The sequence below is a fragment of the Copadichromis virginalis genome, linkage group LG16, assembly GCF_057382275.1.
Source record: "Copadichromis virginalis isolate Kocher_CV1m ecotype Utaka linkage group LG16, C_Virginalis_male_GT1.1, whole genome shotgun sequence".
In the NCBI taxonomy this organism is placed as follows: Eukaryota; Metazoa; Chordata; class Actinopteri; order Cichliformes; family Cichlidae; genus Copadichromis; species Copadichromis virginalis.
This window is the reverse complement of record NC_140633.1, coordinates 39,134,108-39,158,207: the sequence shown is the minus strand read 5'-3', so window position 1 is coordinate 39,158,207 and position 24,100 is coordinate 39,134,108. Positions and strand designations below refer to the sequence as shown.

Below are 24,100 nucleotides of genomic sequence, written 5' to 3'. Positions count from 1 at the left end.
CGTTACATATGTTGATGTTGAAGTTCTGCATTTCCAACAATAAAAAATAAATACCATGAAAGTTTGAAGTGTCTGTGTGACCTACGAGGGAGCAAAGTCAAGAAGCATCTCCTTTCCTGGAACAAACCTCCACAAAGTACAGAGTATGTACAAGTATGTGTAAGATGGCGAAACGATGTTTTTCCAAGAAATGATGCAGTGCTGAGAATGACTTACGTGCACTTCCTGTAAAAGAACCAGAAATTAGGCACAACTTAAATGTACTTACAGGATAATTGTGAAATACGTGATGTTATGCAGTATGTAATATTACTTACATTTACTCCTGTACAAACCTGCCTTGTTCTAGTGTGCCTGCCTTCATGTATTTATAGGTAAATATAATTACATTGTAATTCCACTTAATTAAAGGGGAATTACACCTCGTGTCGTGGGCCGGATAATAAAGTCTTACACACGTATTTAATATTTTTTAGTGCTTGATAAGCATAACATTTCCCATCACTCGACTTGATCTAATGTAAAGAAACAACGTTGCACCATCATCATCTGAAGCACAAAAACACCTGGAGTCGTGTGAAACTCTTTCCACACAGTTCCAGCTATTTTCTAAAGCGTCCTGCATCGTTGTTAAAACTGTGATATGACTGAAGTTTCCGATTTTTTTATTTTATTTATGTCAGTGTGTTTGTGTTTCTGGAGAGGAAACAGTCGAAGGATGATGATGAAATGATGGAAGGATCTTGTCTATCTTCTCCTCCCCCTCTTCCGTTGTCTCATTTTAGCCCACCATCTGGTGCTGTGTGCTAATGTGTGCGCTTGCTGTAGAACAAAGACATTACACCAGCTCTACACACACACACACACACACACACACACACACACACACACACACACACACACACACACACACACACACATTCTTACTCAAAGTCACTTTTCTGTGAAATAAAATCATCTTAATACACATTCCACAGTATAGCAAGTGTACATCCTGCTGTGCTGGCGCTCTGTACGGACACACACACACACACGCACACACACACACATTGTCACTTGCGAACAACATAAAGCAATGTTTTTTCTTTAATTTTCTCTGCACATGAACAAGCATACGCCTGCTGAGTTGGCTAGTGTCTTGAAACTAATGTTTGAGACAAAGATGCTCTTTTCTGCTTCCAGACTTTTCACACCGCCCTCTCTCTCCCTCCCTCCCTCCCTCTCTCTCCCTCCCTCCCCTTCTTTTGTTCAGTTTATTTTTTCATGCATGTCACTGACGACTTCCTCGTTTACCCTTTGCCAGTTTGCTAAAGGCCTCTAAAACATTTTGGGTCATAAAGTAAAATAGGTAAACGTCTTTCAGCTTTCCTTTTTCTTCATTGCAACAGTGCTGAATCCTGCAGCAGAGAGCAGGGCAGCTGGAGCCATGCACGATCATGAAATCATAATATAATCCATATTTTGAGGCTTTGGGTTATGTGGCTTGAACCAATCTGTGTCTGATGATTAACAACTTGCCAATAAGGTTGCGTGGTTCGTCCAATTCACCTGCAAAGAGTTGTTGCTTGAAACTCCTCTGTGTGTCAGAGTGAAGCAGTTTAACTACACGTTTAATCCCGGAGATGTGATGGTGTAAGAAAAAGAAGTTTCACCAGCACGTCTCTGTTTCTCCACATGTTAGAGAAATGCTGCTGCAATACATGAAGGAACTGTGAGCACAATGGCATTATAGGGTTACACGAGTTTCTGAGACCTCTGTCTCTTCAACATGATCAGTACTTGACATAGTTTCAAAATGTTATGGACAAAACTCTTTTTTTGTTTTATAAAATTAACACTGTTGTTAATAAAAAGTTGCCAAAAACACTCAAATCAAATGTGATACAAGAAATATATAATAAAAAGACATCAAAAACAACATGATACAGCAAAAATAAATAAATGGGGATTCATAAACATCTCAGTTCCAAAGAATCTGAATTTTCAAGCAGCTTATTTCTTTGACTGTCCGCTGATTGTAAAGCAGGAAGTTTCTCTTAATGTACAAAGATCACCATTAAAAAACTGTGGACCCATTTATTGAATAGTTGTTTATCTATTATTTAATTACTCTGGCGTACGGTCTTTATCAGCAGGAAAAGCTGTAAAACAAGAGTCCAAAATTTTTGCCCCTCTGCACAATTTCCAGAGAGCTGGACTGGAATCTGTGCTGGTCTGATTCTGGCCCTCGGGCCTTATGTTTGGCACCCCTGCCGTAGAGAAACTACAGGAATTGCTGACAGCGTGCTAGTGACTTTGTTTCCTCCCCGCCTCGATGTGCTGCGTGCTTTCACGACGTTCATGTTTTAGTTGGTCTGTGGTTTCCAGAATGTGCACTGAATGATGCTTAAAGATGACTCAGTGGGTTGAAACACGAAGGGGTCCAGAGTAAGCTGTGGATGTGACGAGTCGTGTAAATTGATCCAAATCTGTGAAATCTGTGTAAAATTGCAAACATAAATCCCTGTTGTGTTCAAACTCGCAGTGATTTCATAAAAGTATGCTTTGAATGGCTCCTGCTAGAGTAAACATCAAAGTGGACCTTTGGGTGGCACGAGGAACGTTTCTGTTTAACAAGTCAAAAAGCCAAAAAACAGAAACATCTTTCTGAGTGAGGTGAAAGCTTCCCGTCGTGGTAAATACAATCCAGTATTCATGTCCCCCACCTCTTAAGCATGTATGCTTGACACAGTAGATGACAATATGAATACAAACCCTTCACAAGTGCACTCTGGATAGAAATCTGTGTGGCTGATTGGTCTGCATTTGGTTCCTGCAGGCTCGTTGTGCAGTTCTGCTTTTGTCATCTGCTCTTCGTCGAGCTCCACGGCCGTCTTCTCTTTGCTCTTCTCCTTTCCACAACAGGAAACATGCTTTTTTTTAGCAGCAGATGCTCCACACTCACACAGACACACAGTGACATTTAAATCAGTAAACAGTTAGCAACTGGTGACAGAGCACATTCAAAACAAAACAACTTTATTGAACAGTTTCCTCATTCTGATAATCCCTCATCCATCACCGCTGCAGTCTTTGCAGTCTGTTGTCTTTCTGTGTGTGTGTGTGTGTGTTACGTCTCACTGATATTGTCACCAATGTGACCTCACAGAGTCTCTACAGTAGATCCCCCATCTGTTACACCCTCAGAGACCTGTGTATGCACACACACTCGCACACATATACACACACAAGCTCCTTGGCAGCTTGGTGTCTCTGCAGGAGCTGCCATCATCCCAGTGGAGAGCAGCCGAGAAGGGTATCACGTCTCTTTCCTCTTTTTTTCTGGCTCTCTGTCTCATGTGACATCTCGCTGGTGTTTATTGAAGGTTTAGCAGCATCATCATCATTTTTCCTTTCGCCCACACTGCTGTGACTCGAACGCCTTTGCACACGAGTGTCACACATACTCGCACATGTCAGTTGTGTCAATCCAGTGGGGATCAGCGCGGTTACTCAAAGATACGGTCTTTATTCTGAGGTCGTACTCATTTGCAGACATGCGGGTAGTCTGCGCGGCCAGATGAAAGTGCACGTGCACTGAGCTTTGTGCACAGCCTCTGATGATGTCATTCACATCTCTCACACATTATTCATTCAAGCAGACCCCTACGTTTATTCCATGTCTGAAAACTAAAGCCTTTAAACCTGCATTCCGTCTTTTGGCCAGCAGGGGGCGACTCCTCTGACTGTGCATATAAGTTAACTTAAGTACCGGATTATAAGGCGCATTAATCGACACAAAACAGTCAGATAAGTCAAACTTTACTCAGCTCGTTCTTCTTGCTTCCTCCACTTCTGTACCATTGATTCATTAATGTTGAATTCTCTGCAGCTGCTCTGTTCCCATGTTGTTGCAGTATATTAATGACTAACCTCGTATTGTGGATGGATTATCTCCTGACTGAAGCTGGCTCCTGACTACGGCAGCCGTAATGCTCCAACCATCCATCAAGCCGTGCGGCTTCGTAGCTTAGCAAAGTCGGACTAAAACATTTTTGACAGATTTTTGAGCGCCATGTAGCACATAAAATCAGTTCGAGGTCAGTGAGCACAACCAGGATTCATACATAAGGTCACCGGATTATAAGGCAAACTGTTGATTTTTGAGAAAATAAAAGGATTTTAGTGCGGTAAATACGGTATATGAGAAAATACCCTTCGGCTCACGCGCGCTCTGACATTTAGTAAAAACGTTCCTCGTGAGTTCAGCGTCACAATCGGTGGTTACAAGTTTTATTGTAAACAGCAAGATATTCAATAAACAAGTGCACACGGTAACACCAGGAAGACCTTTTTACAGGGAATAATTATACTGCAAGTAGTTTTAAGTACTGCGTTATTTCATGGTTGTGTATGCTGTACTTTCTGTTATGAGTGGACTAATCTTGCTTTTTACATCCTTGTTTAATTTGCATTATGTTGATGTACAGGATGTGTGTTCTATTATTACTGTGTAAACACTTACTTACAGCACTTACTTATGGTGTCATCGTTTCTTTGTGTCCTGTTACCCCCGTGTCCCTACCTTTAAATATTTGTAGGTAAATATAGTTACATTACACTCTGATATGCTCTCCGGCCTGTGTCAGCGGGGATCAGCACATTCCCTACTTCCAGTCAGAGGTGCTCAGTGCAGCCTGACATGTAAAGCATTTTCTTTAACGTGTGTGGAAAACGGCAGCTGCCACTCTGCTGTCGGCCGTTGCCAAAAAGCAATTCTGTGTTCATGTGGGGATCCTCGGCACGTGAACAGAAGGCTGCCCGGCTCGCACCGCGGACCCGTAATGTAACACGATGGCCCGTGACCACTTGTAAGCTTGGAAAACAAACCCTGTGCCGCCAACACCTGCTGTGGATTTCACATCACCTACATGCCTGCTTGCCCTGCATGTGCAGACCTTTAATTGGGAAATCCGTATTAGCAGCATTACTTTACTTGTTGAACGGCAGCGACGGGCAGATATGAGCCAGAGTACACTGCCCGATTCCAACCAGCCTCTCTGCAGAGATTTGTTCTGTATATTAAATGTGTCGTGGACGTCAAGCGGTTTCCTTTCTTTCACACAGACATGTTAACCTCCACAGCTTCCTCTTTGTTGTCACTCCTCATCATCTTCCTGTTGCTGTACGATTGTAAATGCTCCTTTGTCTCACTAAGACGGGGCTGTGGGGGTTTGCGCTGCTGCTCTTACTCCAACCATTAGGGAAGAATAGGGTGTGGGGGGGTTGGACAACAGGAGCCCATCCTGAGTGGTCAGTGATGGGACAGCTATTTTCATAAGTCAGAAGCACGGCCCCTACTGTCAGGTGTGGTCCCTGGGAGTACTTACCTCAGCTGTTTGTGTGTATGCATGCTTGTGTAATCACAACGCCACGTTTAAGTACACGGCCACTGTTGTAAAATGGATCCTTGGGCAGTGATTCACACGGCATGGGGCTGTCCACACACGCTCACAGAGCCTCAGCATGGCTGGGTGGAAGGGCATCTGTGCACCATTCTCATTAAAAGACCACGTCGCTGAAAGCAGGTGTCCTCGCAAACACGCACCCAGACAGAGGAACGGCACAATTTATAGTGCCGAGTGTGAAAGCAGATCAAACACAGCCGATAACCAAAATTACGATCGCCGCTCGTCTTACCTCGCGCTCCTGATAGTGTTTTAATCTTTGTGCGGCTCTGGCTAACAGCTCATCTGTCCTTCAGAGGTGAAGCAGCGCACTGTTCACACTCGTTTTCACATAATGCGTCTCTCCATCATTCCCTCTGTCATGTTTTCCCGGCTCAGTTTAATAAAAAACGCACACACAAACACACCAACGAAGCTGTCTTTTTAATAGCTTGTCCTCTTGTTGATCCATCGTCGTGGCGACCCATTTAAACGTTGAATGACCAGCACGAGGAGCGAGCTATGCAAACAGCTTTTCCTGTAAGTGGATGGATTTGATAGAGTTTAAGGAGCAAAGACCTTTGCGTGGCTACAAACGTCAAACGGACCCACAGACTCGCAGTAGTGTTTATTATTGTAGTGCATGTGAATGTAGCCGCCGCTCGTAGTGACGAAGGTGAAATAATAGAAATGTTCGATTAAATTTTGGTGATTTTGTTTTCCTTTTCTTTTTTTTTATCTCACTACCTGTTAAATCCTCCGTGCTCCTAGGATGCGCTTGCTCCTTATTTTATGGGAAATCGAATTCCTCACCCAGAAACCATCTTTACATACATTTGCATATTTTTGTCAGGTTCCATAAAACGTCTCGCACCGTTGTGGGTGGTCCTGGTCTCCCCACCCTATCTGAGAAATGCTGCAGTATAGCATCCATCCTCTGCTCTAAATTCATTTTGCTCTGTTCTGTGCCGAGCGTGAGAAATCACAAATAACAAAAAGGACGCGGCGAAATCAGCCGAATAAAAACATTTTAGCTGCGGCGGAAAAACTGAAAAGTTGCCAAACCACGAGCATTGCTTTGGATGGACTTTTCCAGCCTAATGAATCCTCACTGTAATTATGTGCTGAAAGTAGCTAACATTCCTCTTCTGGGTGTTTTGAAGTTCTTTCCAAGGTCGGAAAGCTTCCTATCAGGTCTGGACAGTCAGTCTGATGGGGAAGTTTTTCCAGCAGGGAAAACAGTTTTCTGCAGAGCAGAGGACTTTTTGTCGGCTTAACGCTGTTAAACCTACAATCCCCACAGACAAACAGTGTCTAAAGCTGACACTGCTGACCCAAACAAACACACACAGAGGCAGACTCAGGCTGACTTAATGCATGTGTGTGCAGAGCCACATACACACAGACATGGACTCACTCACAGATATATAGTGTAAACAGACAAATCAATGCAGTAATTTATGTGAAAGTATAGACAGTCATGGAGAGAGACGACACAAAGCTGCAGCCACTGAAACTTTCATGCAACAGGAAACACGCGCACACACACACAGTGTCATTAAAAAGTGTCCCTGCATCAGATACGATTCGAATAAACCAGGCCTGGACTCTGTGTGTCTGTTAGCTAAATGCTAATGCATACGTATTGTGGTATTTTCTGCAGATTGTGCTAAATGTTCTGCTGTAGGTGAGATGTCACACGCACAGATATGTATGAAGATGTACCGTCTCTGTCCTCAGTGCAGAAAGCTGCTAAAGTCTGCTCCAGTGACATCTGTGCTCATTAGCATATTTATGATGTCATCACGCTGCAGGATTTTACGACCTTTTATTGTCTGATAGGGTCACAAGTTAAAGATGACTGCACCTGAAATGATCGATCAAAAAGCAGCCGAATGAGTTTCCAGTTTTCTGGGTTTGTTGTTCGGTCCTTTTTGGAAGACGTTGGTGTAAACGAGTCTAAAATGAATAACGATGAAGAGAATTTGTGCAACATGAATCTGTAAACGCCGTGCTTGGATAAAATGTGTGTTTTTAGCTTTGGAAATTAGGTGTGACGTTCTTCCCGGCGATTTACTCCAGCTGTGAGGTTTGTTCATGCAGATCTGTCTGTTTTCTTGACCTGTAGGAGCAGATGAGATTTTACAAATGTGGATTTAGCTGTGGGCTGTTTCACTGTGGCATCGCTGATTATGGGAGGACGATTTCTCGCTTCCTGCGTGAAGAAATGTTTGCATGTTGACATATAGCACAGGTTGCTTTAGCCACCATGATTAGTGAGAACAAGTGATCAGATATCAGCTGAACTGCTGTAATATTGAAAACTTGTGACATTTATCAGCTGTTTAACTTGAACCTTGACCTACGTGCACTTATTCAAAGAACAGTCATCCTCCTGTTTTCTCTCAATCGATGACGATGATGATGCTGGGGATGATGGTGGATCTTCCGTGCGTAAACATGACATGTTTGTGTTGTGTTGTCGGTTATATGTGCAGGTGTGTGATGAACAGAGATGGGCAGTAACGCGTTACTGTAATCTGATTACTTTTTTCAGGTAACGAGTAAAGTAAGGGATTACTATTGCAAAAATGGTAATTATATTACTGTTACTTTCCCGTAGGAACGCTGCGTTACTGCGTTACTAAAACCGTGATTTTTTTTGCGAGAATGTCTCATGACAGTGACGTAAGCGAGTGCGACGTTCGTGACAACAGCTGTGTGCAGATCAACAATATATCGAGTGCAGAGAGAGTATGAGCGTGCAGCGTTTAAAGCGTGGAAGTACTGACCTTACTTTGAGTTTGATTCCATAAAAAGTGACAAAAACATTAGTGTCCGCTGTGCGTGGGAAGAAAACTTCTTTTTACAGCGAAAAAACCCTAAACTTCCAACAAGCACCGAGTAGCTACGACGTAATGGGAAACTCACAGAGACACTCGCGGATTCTTCCACTGACCGCGGCACACCTGCACCAGGGTAAACCTCCGCCTGCCCCACTCCTGCTTTACAGGTGAAAATAGAGCAACAGGACCGCTGAGTCTTTGACTTTATTTATTTTCTGCTGTGTTTTACTTGCATCTATTTGAAAGACTGAGTGTAAACACAAAAAATATTTTATTTTATGTGCTGGAATGTGCAGAAAATAGGTTTCAATGTTAAACTAATTTCTTCCAGTCAGAGAATGTTGCAGATAATTTAATGTTTGCTTGATGCATAAAGTTAAAAGATTAAAACTAATAAAACATGTTTTAAAAAGAGACTTTTCCATTTGATTACATTTTGTATGATGATGATGCAGAAAAAGTAGAATTGGGCTGAAAGATCTATCACTTTATCACCTACTCAGGTTGTAAATCGTGTTTTTAAAAAGTAACTAAGTAACTAATTAATTAATTACTTTTGAAAATAAGTAATCAGTAAAGTAACGGGATTACTTTTTTGGGGGAGTAATCGGTAATTAGTTACTGATTACTTTTTTCAAGTAACTTGACCAACACTGGTGATGAACTGTAGCTTTGCAGGTGTAATTGAGTATGAATGTCACTGAGCTGTTGTCAGTAAGTCGGACCACCGTCCATCCCTGACATCAGCTCAGCTGTGTTTGTTGAAACTCTGGAAAAATAAAAAACTACTGTTTACCTGTTGTTCCTCTTAGGATCAAGTAAACAGTATCATCCATACGCTGTGAAGCTCAGCTCGCTCTCTCCCGCTGAGCCATCACATAATGTTGACTGTCAGTATCTGCTCGCTGTCTTTGTTCACGGTCTTTGTGCCACTAAGTCTCCCTCACACTCAGTCATTACTGACACATCTCTCTCTCTTCATAATATGCAGTTTTTTTCCTTTTGCTTTCTGGCTTTATGATAGTCTTTATGCATATGGTCTGTCTTTGCTTCTTATTTCAGCCTCATTATATTCACTCTGCTCTTCCTGCTTTAGTCTCTCTGGCTTTCTGTGTTTGTCGTCTTCTCCAATTACCTCGTGAAAATGCGCAGGTCATTTTATTGATATTGCAGACTTGAGAGCAAAAAAAAGGTGGGTATATAAAAGCAGGCGGTCCAAATGGCTTCTTTCTTTTAAACTTTTATACTCTGACTACATTTTTTTTTTATTTGGGGAGAAATTTAGTTCAAAAGCACCTGGTAGTTTCTCTCAAGTGGAAAAGCTTTTAGTTTAGCTTTTGAAGACTGTTCAAGCTCAATGAGCTAACCCTCTCCCTCCTGCCTTCACCCCGTTCCCAACCCTTTCCCTTCATCATCCCCATCTCGCCTCTTCTGCCTCCATTACTCTCTGCCGCTTCCAGAGGGACGAGGTGTCCCGCGTGCCGAGCGTGGTCTCAGAGAATGGAAAGGAGCAGCTCATGTTTGAGGTGCCCCTCAACGACACCGGCTCGGCGGGGCTCGGCGTCAGCCTCAAAGGGAACAAGTCCAGGGAGACGGGAGAGGATCTGGGAATCTTCATCAAATCCATCATACACGGAGGAGCTGCCTACAAGGTGACGCAGTATTCCCATACATGCATACACTCATGTAAATCACTTTATCCGTACAGTGCGATGTTTTCTTTGCTCCAATCACAGTGTAAATGAACAGAAAAGGAGCCTCATCCCACGTGGACATCTTTGCACACAAGACTCTCATCTGAGGCCTGGTTGTGATCCTGCTCCGCTAATCTTTGACCTCTTCTTATCTGTTTGACCGGCGCATGCACACACACCCTCGCACCGGGCGCAGCTGTTAGTGTTTGTGCACAAACAGGCAGGAATAGATGGAAAGGGCCTGCTGCAGAGGAATTGTAAATATCTTGCTGATGCAGTCGGGCAGACTGAGCTGACGGAGGTCTCAGTCGATGAGGTGGAGACTGCGTTAAGTCAGACAGCCTTGAGAATGTGTGTGTGCAGGGTTTAAGTCATTTTGGCTGGTTTAACCTCACAGACGCACTCAGTGAAGGCCACAGGTGTGTGTGAGCGAGCGTCTGTGTGAGCTCTCCATCATAGCTCAGTGATTTCCTGCCAGCGCTGAAAAGAGAGAATGTCAGACCGCACAGCATAAATAAACGATATTCAACATGTAGCTGTCATTAACTCACAGGCGCGTGTGTTCGTGCATGTCGACAGAGTTCATGCAAAGACATATCTGCAATGCAAACTGCAGAAAACGCACACATCAGCAAACCGCTCTGTGCTTTACAGGATGGACGCCTGCATGTCAATGACCAGCTGGTGGCTGTAAATGGAGAGTCTCTACTGGGACGCCCCAATCACATGACCATGGAGACGCTGCGGCGCTCCATGTCACAGGAGGGCAACGTCAGAGGGACCATCCAGCTGGTGGTGCTGAGAGCTTTAAAGGTACAGGTTTTGCCATGTGTGTCGTTTTATATAATAGATAGATGAGCTAAACTAATGAGCCAGTGAGCAGTTAGTCATGTGAAAAACAATTATCAACAAGTCTTTTAATATTATTTTTAAGTAAAAACATGAAAAATAAATAAATATATTTAGGCTTCAGTTGTAAGAGACCAGAAGATGTTACTGAGGCCTCACAAGGCTTTGGATATGGGCTTCTTCAGTGCTTCAACCTGCAGATTAACCAGGCTAAAGCAAATACACCTGCAGTAAAGCCTTTATAGAAGGAACGATGTCTGCTTGACGGCAATAATGAATTCTTTCAGACAGTATTGTATATCCCTAAGTTTGTGCTGGTTTAAATATGTTTGATCATTAGTAAAGAATTATTGTATTTGTGACCAGCAGCTGTATTTATTAGGATAGGGAGGGATTAAATTGTTCTGTGCTGCTGTAACACCATGTGTAATGTTACAGAGAGCTGCCGTTGTGAAACCTGGGGGTAAAAGGACACTCTCGGGTGGGTGTGAAGCTTTACATGGATGAACAAACTTAAACATATAACTGAAATGTAGAGAACAGACACTGAAAAGCAGACGTTTTAGGAGTTTACTGGTCTGGAGCATCCAGGTGTGTTAACGCCACAGTTCTCCTGGATGTCCCAGCAGATTCATCCCAAGAGTCTTCAGGCCTCACGTAGCAAGTTACACACTTAACGTATAATTAGAGAAAAAACTAAACCAGTACAGCTTCGATCCGGTTTTATTTATGTAGCACCAAATCACAACAACAACAGTTGCATCAAGGGGCTCAAACAGCACCTCAGACACCTCATGCTGTCAGCACGGTGGTGGAGGGGGGTGATCTGGACACCACGGCGCCATCGAGTCGTCCTCTGTATACCACAGTGTTCTGGAGGCAAACGTGAGGCCTCGTGTCTGACATCTAAAGCTTGGTCCAAACTAGTTTCCACCGTGCTGACAGCATGAGGTGTCCGATGTGCCGCTTGAGCCCCCTGAGACAACTTTGAGACTGCAGACCTCAATGCAATGAAACGCTGTAGCACGATGCAACATTTCCTCCACAGTCACGCGAGAGACGACAAAATCCCACAGAAAACTGTGACTTCGAGCTGTTGCAGCTAAAGGTGATGCTACAGGCGACTGAATCTTTGGGTCTACTTCATTTTTCACATGACTGCATATAAATGTCTGGGTAATATATTTATCTTGTGTGTTATCTCTGCCTTCCACCACGTTTGAAAGCCCCTGCATTCCTCACACTGTGTCTTCTCTGCTTTCAGAGGCAGCAGCAAAAGAGCGTTTGTGTGTGTGTGACAGAGCGTTCTTGACTCAGCTGTATCTCCTTTCTTTATAAGAGAAAGAGACGCTTTTCATCTCGCCTGCTTTTCAGCCCGTGCCTTTTCCGCGGCTCTGTAGTCCGTCTGTAGAAATCCTTGCACGCACAAAGCCAGGGTTGTGGGCTCAAGTGTGGATGACCCTTCGGATGACCTGCTGGTTATTGAAAAAGCTATATACGCTGTGCAGTGTGCTCACATACAGGCACCCCAAACACACACTCAGAGACACGAATTAACACATAGAGACGCCGTTCAGAGAAGGTGTGTGTATTTAGAGCCACAGATGCAGTTTAAATGAATAAACTGGACTTATATCAGTTAACAGCCTTGTTAAGGTGGGATTTAGTGCATTAGTTGGATAAACTGGAAGCTGGTTTCATGCATGCATGTAGCCGTGTGATTGGGCTTGTTGGGCTTAGGCCATCCTCCCTGTCAATCACCTGATGAGGAAAGTAGTGAGATGCATCAAAGATAGATAGATAGATAAGAGACTGTACCTTAAAAGCTTTTTCTGGACTCAACATTGATGCTTTTCAGTGTTAGAAAAGTGCAGCGCTATATCTTCCCCTCCCTGAATCGTGTAATTTTCTCTCCCTCAGTTCTTCTGGCTGTGTTTGTCTCTCTCTAATCTCTCACTTCTGCTGCTCGTCTAATACAGGACCCATCCAAACAGCTTCTGCCTGCATCGCTATGCTTCTGCAGGTTCAGCGGGAACGTTGTTCTCGACCATCGGTCCTTCTGATGTCCCAAAAAAACAAGAAGCAGGTTTTAAACATCCACCCCGTTGATTCTTGCTGTTGGTGCTCATCATGCAGAATAACAGCAACGCCAAAAACCTGCAACTCAATGCAGTGAATGTCACCTGATTTTCAGTCCTTTGATTTTCCCGTTTGGCTCAAATGCTGTTTGTAGAGCAGCGCTCCTCCCATCCTTGGAAAGTCTTTCTTAGAAAAAACAACCACGAGCACAGAAAATGAGGCCGTGGTGTAAGTGCCGTGTGACTGTGAGCCGTGTTTTTCTACTTTAGCAGAGTGAACAAAGTCGGTTTCTAATGGTTTCATATTCAGAGAGGTGGACGACGTCTTGTTACTGATGATTATTGGAGTTAATGATGAAAATAAACAGAGAACGCAGACATAGGGTGATGCATGTTTGTGTATCTCCAGCATTCAGGAGAAATCTGATTGCACTGTAATACTAACTAATGGGAAGCATGCTGGGGGGAGCCAGGAAGGGGGCCTGCTGGATGCATAGGCTGGATTGGAGTTGGAAGGAGGCTGGGCCGGGTGTGGGGTCAAGAGTAGGACAACAAGGAGGATTTATTGCACACAGGGCGTTGTTATGTCTCCTTTGTTGTTTGAGAGCGGGGATTATCCAACGCAGAGGGGGCAAATACAGCAAAGAAACAGAGTACACTGAATCTCAAAGCAGCAGCAGCATACATATGCATGCATGTTAATGAATCCAGAGAGTTTTCTGCACCCAAACACAAATGACAAATAAATGCAAATTCAATTCCTAAAGAAATAATACATGCACAACGAGACACATCGACAGTATAATCAATGCTTTGTTTGATAGCGCAGGGCCCTCAGAGGGCCGTTCTCTGAGGGGAGAGGTGTGACAGTGTCATCCCACCATCATGCGCCGCTGGAGACCCGACCGCCCCGCAGTCCTTCCTGTTACACTTCGCTGTCCCCTTCAAGTCTGCTGCATAGTTGGTGCATTGTAATGTTCTGCACACACATCCACACGGACCCTCGCGCTCACCATGTGATGATGAAATTTACGTCACCGGGACTCGAGCGGACTCGCGGCGGCAGAGCGTATAATCGAGGTTTCAGTGCCACACACTGAAAGAGGAAGCAGTGCTGAAGGTGCTTCTAACCCTGTGGGGGCATGGGAAATGCAGTCCCCTCCGTCACCTTGACCCTGTACTGTCTCTCGAGTGTCTCCCTCGGATTCGCTTCACTCGGCGTCTTATTGTGTTTGAAAACCTCTCAGACACTACTGCTCGTCTCTCCGTTTAAATGCAGTCCACATGCAAAACAAGTAGAATCCAGCACGTCACCCAGACTTCATCCAACAAAGTATGATTCACATCTCCTTTTTGTTTTATTTTGAAAGTGTTGAGCGGTCTTTGTTCCCGTTTCAGGATCAACACGGTGGATCCCCCAGTCGCTCATTTGACAGCTCCTCTGGCCTCTCTGCACCGATGAGCCCGATGAACGGTCGCCTGACCGTTCACCTCCCTCTGGTGACCAACGCCATTTATGCATCTAACGGTGAGTTTAGCATGTTATATAACTGCCCTTCAATCATGTGGCGCTGACCTTGTTGCTGCTGCGAGCACCAAACGTGGTAGCATCGACAACAATGCAGACGATTCATCTGTGGATCTGGGTGCTGCCACCCACTTCTGAAAGCTGTTTGTTTGTCCTTGTCTGTTGTCCTAAAGTTTGATATGAGAGCGGTTGTTTTGTGAGGCTTTGGGCCGCTGGGTCGTTTAAATGCAGAGACCTCAACAGGAAAAAATCAGAACTCTGCCATGTTGTTGTGGTGAGTTGGACCCAAAAGTAGACTTCTGAAGCAAACTGGATAAACAAAAGAGGAACCTTCATTCTGGAGGAAGGCCTGACAAACTGAACGGGATCACAAACACACAATCTGACAGCGAACAAAGGGAGACCGCGACTGTGTATACACGGGAGGGCGACTGTGGAAACACCTGAAACTAATCAAACAGGAAACAACACAGAGGAAGTGATGCTATATACAACACACGAGACAGGAGACTATCAAAATAAAACAGGAAATAAGTAAAAGATGAAAACACCTTTCACAGACATAGATTTCCAAATGAAAACTTCACTCACTGATCACTGAGCATCAGTCCAGCTCTTTGTCTCCTCAGCCCAGGTGAGACGCTCCTGATGCTGTCTCAGGTTCAGGAGCTCCTAGCTTCTTCTCCAAAGACGTCTCCACATGGTGACACCGGCCTCAGCTTCAGTTCCATTTTATTAAAATAAACTGAAATCACAACATGCCTCGTTCAGCCATTCACATAGACACTTTGTATCTAACATGCACGTTCTGAAGAACGCATCAAAGGGCCTTAAGCCAAGTCCTCACCTACAGGAAGGGATTTCAAACTAAAGGTCTATTTGGTGACCTCAGGAGTGTAACATTACAGGAACATGCTTGTTCATGTCCCCTCAGGGATAGCTCAGTAGGTAGAGTGGTGGCCCCATGATCGGAAGGTCGGAGGTTCGACTCCACTGAACGGCTACCCTGAGGTACCCCTGAGCAAGGTACCGTCCCTACACACTGCTCCCCGGGCGCTGCACTGGTGGCTGCCCGCTGCTTCACTGGGTGAATGGGTTAAATGCAGAGGAACTATTTCCCTATGGGGACTAACACGCACACTTTACTTACTTTACTTACTTACTTACCTCTGAGTGAATGATACGCGCACGCATGTTTCACGTGTTCCAGACTTTATTCTTTTCTTTACTTTCGGTTTTCTTTTTACTGTAAAAGCTGCATCAAAGGTGGGCGTGTCATCTGCACCGAGTCCAGTAAAGAAGCGAATCTGCTTATTAATCACAAGAAATAAACAACGTCTCTGAGAGAAAACAAACATAAACAAAAACCATGATCTCGCCATCTCCAGTTGACTTAATTAGAGGGTATTCTGCTCCTGTTTTTCTCTTTTCTTCTTCCTCTCTCTCTGCTTCTTTTCACTCGCGTGTCCCTCGGGGTTGTTTTGTTTCTTACTGGAAGGTTCTGCCTGTGAGTGCGCGTTACAGAGCGCCTTCTATTATCGCCATTGTCCAGGTATTACAGATGTTATGGAGACAAAATCTGATGTACACTCGTGATGTAAATCAGAGTTTAAGCTGAAGACATATTTGATGGTATATTTGTCCTAATATAGAGAGTTCAAGGCGGCTGTGTGCACATTTGCATCGTCCTCAGTGTCTGAATGATATCAGTGCTTGTGTGTGTGTGTGTGTGTGTGTGTGTGTGTGTGTGTGTGTGTGTGTATTGGTTCAGGGATTTTTTTGGCCAGTATTAAACAGTGCTGTGTTTCTGTGTGTTTACACTGAGGCTGGCAAACAGCTCTGACCTTAACACACTCTGCTGTTCAAATTCACCTCAGCTATCGTGTCATTTACATACACACATTAGTGTGTGTTGGCATACAGTAGCACATTCTCAGGCTGTGCGAGTTGTGTTGTGTGCTTTCACTGGTGTGGTGTGGTGTGTGTGTGTGTGTGTGTGCGCTGGCCTGTGTTTTCACTGTTCTAATGAACTGTTTCACACACTGAATCCACAGTTTTTCTGGCACGCAGTCCAAATTAAAACACTGCACTGTTCTGTGTTTCAGAATAAATTCAGTGTGGTGATTCCTTACATACGCATCCATGCACGTCTCTTTCTCTTATCCATCATCTTCTTCTTTCAGTCTTCATTCACTCTTTGTTCTCTCTCTCATCTACTTAAGCTTAAATTCAGTACAGTTTCACATTATGCAGTCTTTCCAAATTTCCTCATGTTTATGTATTTAAATTGTTTTTGTGATGGACCACAAATGAAAGTGATGGTTTAAGAGCACCGTTTACAGATGAAGATCACTGCAGAAAGTAAAATGTTTTCTGGGCCTGAAGAAACTTAACACAGAAAAATAACCTTAATGATGTCATGCAAGACTTGAGTCAAGCTCTAATGTGGGATCCATCCCAGGTAGATGTAGCCACTGTGAGGTCAACATTATTCCACTGCATGTCTTTATCCCGTCTTCCTTCTCTCTCCAGCCGGTCGCAGCAGATGGCCCCGCCCCTCTCTGAGCCTGGTTCTGCTGGAGGTTTCTTCCTGTTAAAGGGAGTTTTTCCTTCCCACTGTCGCCAAAGTGCTTGCTCATAGGGGGTCATGTTAATGTTAGCAAACTGACACACAGATCTGCTGGTAACAGAAAGAAACAAACTTCTTTGATGGTCTGCATCATCACATCTGTCAGATAATCTATTAACATGCCCCAAACACAGTGCACAGCTGCAGCCGGGCAGACGAGGATCTGATATAATTACTGTTGTCCGTCAAAGCAACCGCGTCCCTGACTGCAGTAACCAGGTGGATGAATAACAAATCCAACCAAGAGTTTTATGAAGGGGGAATCCAGCTGAAGAGACTAAAGACTTTATTTTGCACCATGTTGTGTCTGTAAATGTGCTTTTTATGGCTGTGAAGTTTCTTTTACCTGTGAGTTAAACCGCCCTCGTGTGGCACCGCGAGGAGCTGCAGTCATAGTTTTGTTGTTTGTTTTTTCAATTCAATTCAATTTTATTTATATAGCGCCAAATCACAACAAAAGTCGCCTCAAGGCGCTTCATAGATACAGAGAAAAACCCAACAATCATATGACCCCCTATGAGCAAGCACTTTGGCGACAGTGGGAAGGAAAAACTCCCTTTTAACAGGAAGAAACCTCCAGCAGCACCAGGCTCAGGGAGGGGCGGGGCCATCTGCTGCGACCGGCTGGGGAGAGAGGCGGAAGACAGGATAAAAGACACAGGATGGCACATTTTGAAAAATATCATTGAACATCAAAGTTGAAAACTATTGTTACAGGTCCCTGTTTATAAGATTTGGTTTAAAAAGAAGTAACAGAAACACCACGGTCTGTAAAACCTGGCAGCATTCATGAGTTCTGTCGTCGAACGAGGCGATGTACGATTTTCAAATTGATGCCATAAATGTTTCTCACCTCAGATGAGGTTGAATCTTAAGGTCAGAGGTCAAGTTTTCTGTGAGTCTTTTGAATGTGATATCAAGCATATCTCATAGGATTCTACATGGGATGTTGATACTATATAATATTTAATACTATGTTTCTCACCACCATTGTTTGTACTGATGGCATTCAATTAGATGAAACTTTATTAATCCCTTGGGTCGGTTCCTCCAGGAAATTCAGTTTCATAATTCAGGCATATCGGCATGCAGGGAATGATATATGGATAATGACACGTCATCTCATTATGAGTTTGTTATGTCACAAAGTTCCTGAATATGTTTTTTATTGGAAAACAAAATTGTTGTGATCAGAAACATTTTCACATGGATTTATATCTAAACCTTTAAACATGCTACACACGCATCATACCCACATAAGTAAAACATAAAACAACGTAACTGTAGAAAACATTTCACGTATATTGATACAACAGAGAAAACAACACTTTAACCTTTTTCTTTCTGCACTACAAACATGTTAAAGTGCGTTTAAAAAAGAAAACAGAATGAATATTTACTGAACATAAAGTTACTCCCTTCAAAGTAAGAGCGTGAGCTGCCTTGTTTCTTATAGTTTAAGTTATAAGTAAATGCACATTACAGCAGTAATCAGCAGCAGCTTCTCTCTTTATCCGGCTCAGGTTGGACGTTTGTAGGAGCCAGACCTGCCTTTCTTTGTGGTTTTGGGTCATTGTCCAGCTGAAAAAACAAACTGATACTTTCCACGCTCATGCAGACCCACTCAGTGCAACCTGACTCATGCTCTCAGATCATTAAGAAGACCAGGAGTCCCAGCAGTTCTCTTAAACAATTCCAGCTGAATGAACTGCATTAAACTGCACAGCTAAACGCTGAACGCACCACCAGTGCACCCAAACTTCAGACTGGTTCTGTATTTGTAAAACGAATGCGCCGGTTCCCCACGGCTGCTAAGAGAGAGATGGGTGGGGATGATTGGACCAACAAGCCGTAGACAAATACAGATGACAGGAAGGAAACGTGGAGTGTGGAAGAAGAGGATTCATCTGATACTGAGCTATCATCCACACAACAAATGCCTTTTTCACTTCAAATAGAGGGAGTCAGTGAGAACTGTGTGTGTGTGTGTGTGTGTGTGTGTGTGTGTGTGTGTGTGTGTGTGTGTTTGTGTTTGACAGTTCAGCTGATTAAGGTGCTGGCAGGGAGGAGGAGGAGAAAAGGCTGAAAACTGAGTGGGAGATAAAATGATTTATGGGAGATCTGAGAGGAGAGATAAATGACAGCCAAAATATCAGATTGCAAGAAAGGCAGCAGAAGAAAAATAAAGCAGGTGATTAGTGTAGAAAGCGAGCAGGAGGGAGGGAGCTGAGAGGCTGCGATGCGTTCGGAGGCCGCCGCTTTCCTCTCCAGTTGCAAACGTCTCTGCTTTCAGTCGCACGTGTGCAGAGCGTATAAAGGACGCTCGGCGAGGACGGTGCTGTGTGGCAGCTATGCATTCTGAGAAGTGATGACTGTATGTAAATTACACTCGAGCGGATCGTGTGTCTGTGCATCAAGTTGTCATAAGCTCGTTTATCAGGCGGACGCAGCCGTATCACTTCTGCACATCTGCACCAACTTTTGCTGTGGTTTATCTCTCTCTTTACTTTTTGCTCATCCAGCTGCTTATCTTTCCCTCCGCTTCCCTCTCGTCTCTCACTCGCTTTAGTTTTTATCCTTAAGACTTTCTGTCTGTGAAGCTTTTCGTGAGAATCGCTTTAACCCACTTTCTAATGTTCTCTCCTCACTAAAGGCGGGTTTTCTAAATATTTAGAGGAGACAACAATAGATCAGAGTAACACGTGTTTATTTGACGTGTTCCTCCACCCATTTTTTTGATTATTAAATAGTCCCCGCTAATGGCTTCAGATGTGATTGTGAAGCTGCAGCTACATGCAGCTGCAAGCTGAGGTGGAAATCAGTGTCGGGACTTCCTCAAAACACTCTCGCAGCATAATTCACTTCCTTCTGCTTCCTCCTCGTGTGCCATGTTTGAAAGCTGCATTTGTTATACTGTCGTCCTTACAGCAGACTCACAGTGCAGGCAGCTGCTTGGATGTTTTCTGCTACATTGCTGTGCACCAATAATCATCTCTGTCTCATTAACAGACAGCAGAGCAGAAATTCAAAGTGTTGAATGTAAAAACTACACAAGCACCTCCCTGAAAATCTAAATAGCTTTTGTGATTGGCCTGTTTTTAAATGATTAGTAAGATAATCAATTATTATTATTACTCCAATATGAGGAGTAATAGTCATATCTGACAAATATATTTTGCCTGTAAACAAATACCCAAATAAGCGTAACAAAGAGAGAGAACCCAGGAAGGGGCATTGTATACGTTCCCATCCCGGCTGGCACTGCGTGAAACGCCGAGCCGTGACCACAGCAACACGGACGAGTCGGCTGTACGAACATTCGTTTATTTATTTATGGCCTGGTTCTAGAAAAGATGCTTGGTCTGTTTTCTCAGGCTGTCGCGTCACCACTGAGGTTTTTATTTTAAATCAGATTGATTTCTTTTCTAGTAACCAACGGGAGTTACTCTCACATGGATGAGGAAGAGGACGGGCTGCTGTATGGACACGACGCTGATTTCAGCAGCTCCAATCAAAACTCTTATCTCCAGGAAAGGTGAGTATTTGTCTTCTTCAGAGGTTTTTACAGACTTACTCTTTATCCGCATGTTGGTGTCACCATCACAAAAACATTCGCTGAACTGTTGCTCACATTATTATCTTTTAGCCGTTCCTAAAAAAGAACATTATTGAGCATCTTGTGCTCCATTGCACTGTTTCCTCCTTAATGTAAGCTCATTGCTCCTAACGCCGCTGCAGTTATAATAATCGACGTGCGAATGTTGTCTGCACGAGGGTCAAACAACATAAAACGATTCCCTCCTGTGTTATTAGAACAACACAGGATGCAACTTCCACACAAATAAAATCAGGGCTCTGTTTACCTTGTGTTTCATTTGTTTAAGGGAAAAGCCTCACGTCTCCAGCCCGGCTCAGCCCCAGTCTCCCACCCAGAACCAGAACCAGTGGCAGATCCAGCACGTCAAAGCCTCGAAGAGCATGGACCTGGGTACGACTCAGAACCAGCATCACACTGGTGGGGACATGATCTTTCCTCGTTGTGCGCTCTGCATGGTGGCTGCGTGCATCCTCACATACATTTAAATATTCCTGCTGCATGACTGCTGCACCACCGGCATGCTCTCCACAGCCACATGCAGACTGACACCTGTCCCACTGCATGCAGGTGGGACCTCTGCAGAGTCACTGGCTGCAGCTTTGTGTTTGTCTTGTGTGCTTAATTACATCCTGTACTAAACAGAATTAGGTTCATGTTAAAGAATAAGCCGTATATGCTTTTACATTTCGGGGCCTTGGACTGAGAATAGTGTGATTTGGCTTCTAGGAGTGTGAAGCTGCAGCATCTTTGTGGTTGACCTGTGAACATCTGAGACTTCCAAACTTAAGAAAGCAAGAAACAAAGTGCTAATGCGATGCAGGCTTTAGCTGCAGCTTCATTATGGTTTTTTATTCATGCAAACAGTGTGAGGAAGGTGATGCTGTGAGCTCACATCTCGGTCACCTGTTGCTCTCTGATTCGAGGGTGTGGAGACATTTCAGCGACTGTTTAAAGTCAGCCGTAGAGATGCCGCGTCCGTGTGCGTGCTTACGCCTGTGCTTGTGCATACATCAGTGTAATGTGACAGCGGATGCAGCAGCACAACAAAGCATATTGTTTCAAATGTCATTTCCCTCAGTCCTCCTCCTTCAGATGAGTGTGTGTGTGTGTGTGTGAATGAGACAAAGCAGAAGACTACTTGAGCTGCTCAGACGTCTGTTTCTACACGAGTAACAGACTGATGGTATGCACTACATGCCTGTACATCGCCTCCTTTGTGTTTTTGCAGCCTCGATCTTCATTAAATGCACGACAAATAAATAAGGATTTATTAACCGATTGCTTGAATGGCATGTTTTCATTGCCAAACCATCAGGCAGCCACAATAACAACATCATATTAAGAAACGCCTCCGTTTTTTCCTGTACTGACAGCAAAAGAGCAAAATTCAGCTTCGCACAGAAGTGCTGCAGAGGGGAGGACCTTACATGTTTGGGATAAATGTTATCCCTGTTGGCTGGCCTGAAGCTCTGCTTGATCCCTCTCTGTTATGTTGCTATTCCCAGCATGCCCTGGGTCTCTGTAAAGTCCAGAAGAACATATTGCTCACACGTCACAAACAAGGCGAGAGCGCTGAAGCCGAGAAGATTGACATGGAAGAAAAATGGGCTAATTTTGGTGACACGTTATAATCTGGCTGTGACTCAGGGTGTAATGGAATTCATTAGGTATTATATTTACCTACAAATACTTAAAGATATTAGAATTAAGAAGTAAAGTATAAGTACTCAGTTTCCCTCTGGGACTAATAAAGTCTCTCTGATTCTGACGTAAGTTGATGTAACTTCCAGGTATTTTACAGGAAGTTTGTCCTGGCTCTGTCGTTATAAGGTCAGGGAGGCATGGCACTTATTTTTGGTAGAGGAGCAGACACCATATCACACTTACTTTGCTAAAATAAAAGGTCAGTTCAATAATAAAACATCCATCATGCATATCAATGCTGTGAATATTAAATAAAGATGTAAAAATTCAAGGTTAATCCATCTATAATATGACCCCCTCCCTGCAAACGTCACCCTATTTACAGATTCAGATGGAAGATTTTGTTTTGTTTTTATGCAAAAATACCAAGAAATGTGCTGAAATTTACTTACAGTGTGATTATTTCTTTGTTTCCTGTCAAATCCTGAATTTTCACCCTGTTGTAAGAGTTCGTAGGTAAATATAATGACATTATAATCTCATGTAATAGAGGGGAATTACTGCCTTAGTCGTGTCGGCCTCATCTTTTGGTGATGGTTTCTGTGATAGCGCTTCGGGTGAGCTTCAGTGGTTTTGTAAAAGTTTATAAGCTGCGGCAGAAAAGCCGCATTTGTTATCGCACCAAACACAAACGGAGTCATAACCGCAGCCCAATATTAACCACAACCGCCTCGCCAGTTTACTCAGCTCTGCTAATTTGAGCATCAATTAGCAAATATGTCTCTGTCAGCACACGTGCCTTTGCATCGCCGTATGCAAATCAGGTTTCTCTCATTAGTACTGTAAGTAAAGTCTCAGGATCATATCGAGTCACGAGACGCGCGTGAGGACGGATTCCTGTTACGGAGCTCAAAAGGAGACGAATCGCGTGCACGGACACGCGCAAACGTCACCATGGCGATGAAAGATTTTTCACTTTATATGCAATCATAGCTGGACGTGAAAAAAGTTTCTAGCTGAATTCTTTTTTAACTTTATTTATTAGAGGCGCTTTCAGCTTGGCACTATTTAATTAAAGTGATATTTCAAAATCAGGCAGTTTTGGATGTTTTATGGCTGCTGCAGCAGCAAAGAGCACAGCAGCGCCTCGGCTAGATTTAAGTGTTCATTTGCAGGTGATTGTTAGGAAAGCTGAATGTATGTGAGTGCAGCAGGGCAGCTTAAGACTGAAGCAGGAAGTGTTTGCTGACGAAGCCTCTGAATGCTGCTCACTGAAGACTGCGTGGTTAGAGACGCTCAGGGGTCAGCGAATAATCCCGTCATTACACTTTTGCTCTTTTCACAACCTGTAAATGTAGTTTCATGTAAATAGTTCATGCAGTTGTGTTAATAAGTGCCACGAATGTGCTTTAGTGAGAGCTCATTATCTTCTTTCATATAACGACCACGTTCCCGTTAGGATCCCACTTCATGCTTCTGTGTGTTTATATAAAAAAAGAGCAGGACGCAGTTTTCATCTATTAATTGGTGGGTCATTTTTATTTAATTTGTCCTGATTTCATTTTTCAGTCCAATTAAAAACTGAAGAATTATTTAAGATCAGTTGCAAATGATGAACGCCTCCCTCGCTCACCGCCGTCCCTGTCGCTCCATCTCTGACACCTTTCCTTCTCTTTGCAGTAAACTTTGTTGGCTTTCGCTCGCATCCTTTTCCCTGTGAATTCAACCAAAACTTCATTTCTTCAGCTTCGAAGGCTGAATTTGAGTTTTATAATCATTATAAAAGTAGGCGACCGGCCTCCTGTGTG

The 24,100-nt window shown here is 43.7% G+C and overlaps 1 protein-coding gene and 1 long non-coding RNA gene across 5 annotated transcripts in view; one reads left to right on the top strand and one right to left on the bottom strand.

Annotated features, from left to right (window-relative positions):
* Positions 1-24,100, top strand: part of LOC146691359 (partitioning defective 3 homolog B-like) — a 217,381-nt gene that overhangs the window by 91,951 nt on the left and 101,330 nt on the right. For 2 of the 4 annotated variants that reach the window (XM_085434748.1, XM_085434747.1), the window contains exons 12-16: positions 9,733-9,924; positions 10,621-10,779; positions 14,292-14,421; positions 20,480-20,585; positions 20,935-21,038. In XM_085434748.1, coding sequence (XP_085290874.1) covers positions 9,733-9,924; positions 10,621-10,779; positions 14,292-14,421; positions 20,480-20,585; positions 20,935-21,038 — 691 coding nt within the window. Of the gene's footprint in view, positions 1-9,732; positions 9,925-10,620; positions 10,780-14,291; positions 14,422-20,479; positions 20,586-20,934; positions 21,066-24,100 lie in introns of all 4 variants that reach the window. The other 2 variants (XM_085434746.1, XM_085434749.1) reach the window with 1 other exon arrangement.
* LOC146691360 (uncharacterized) lies at positions 2,087-2,980 on the bottom strand. Its single transcript, XR_014915584.1, has 2 exons — positions 2,755-2,980; positions 2,087-2,477 (listed from the first exon to the last, which is right to left on the bottom strand). It is a non-coding gene; the product is annotated as an uncharacterized LOC146691360 (long non-coding RNA).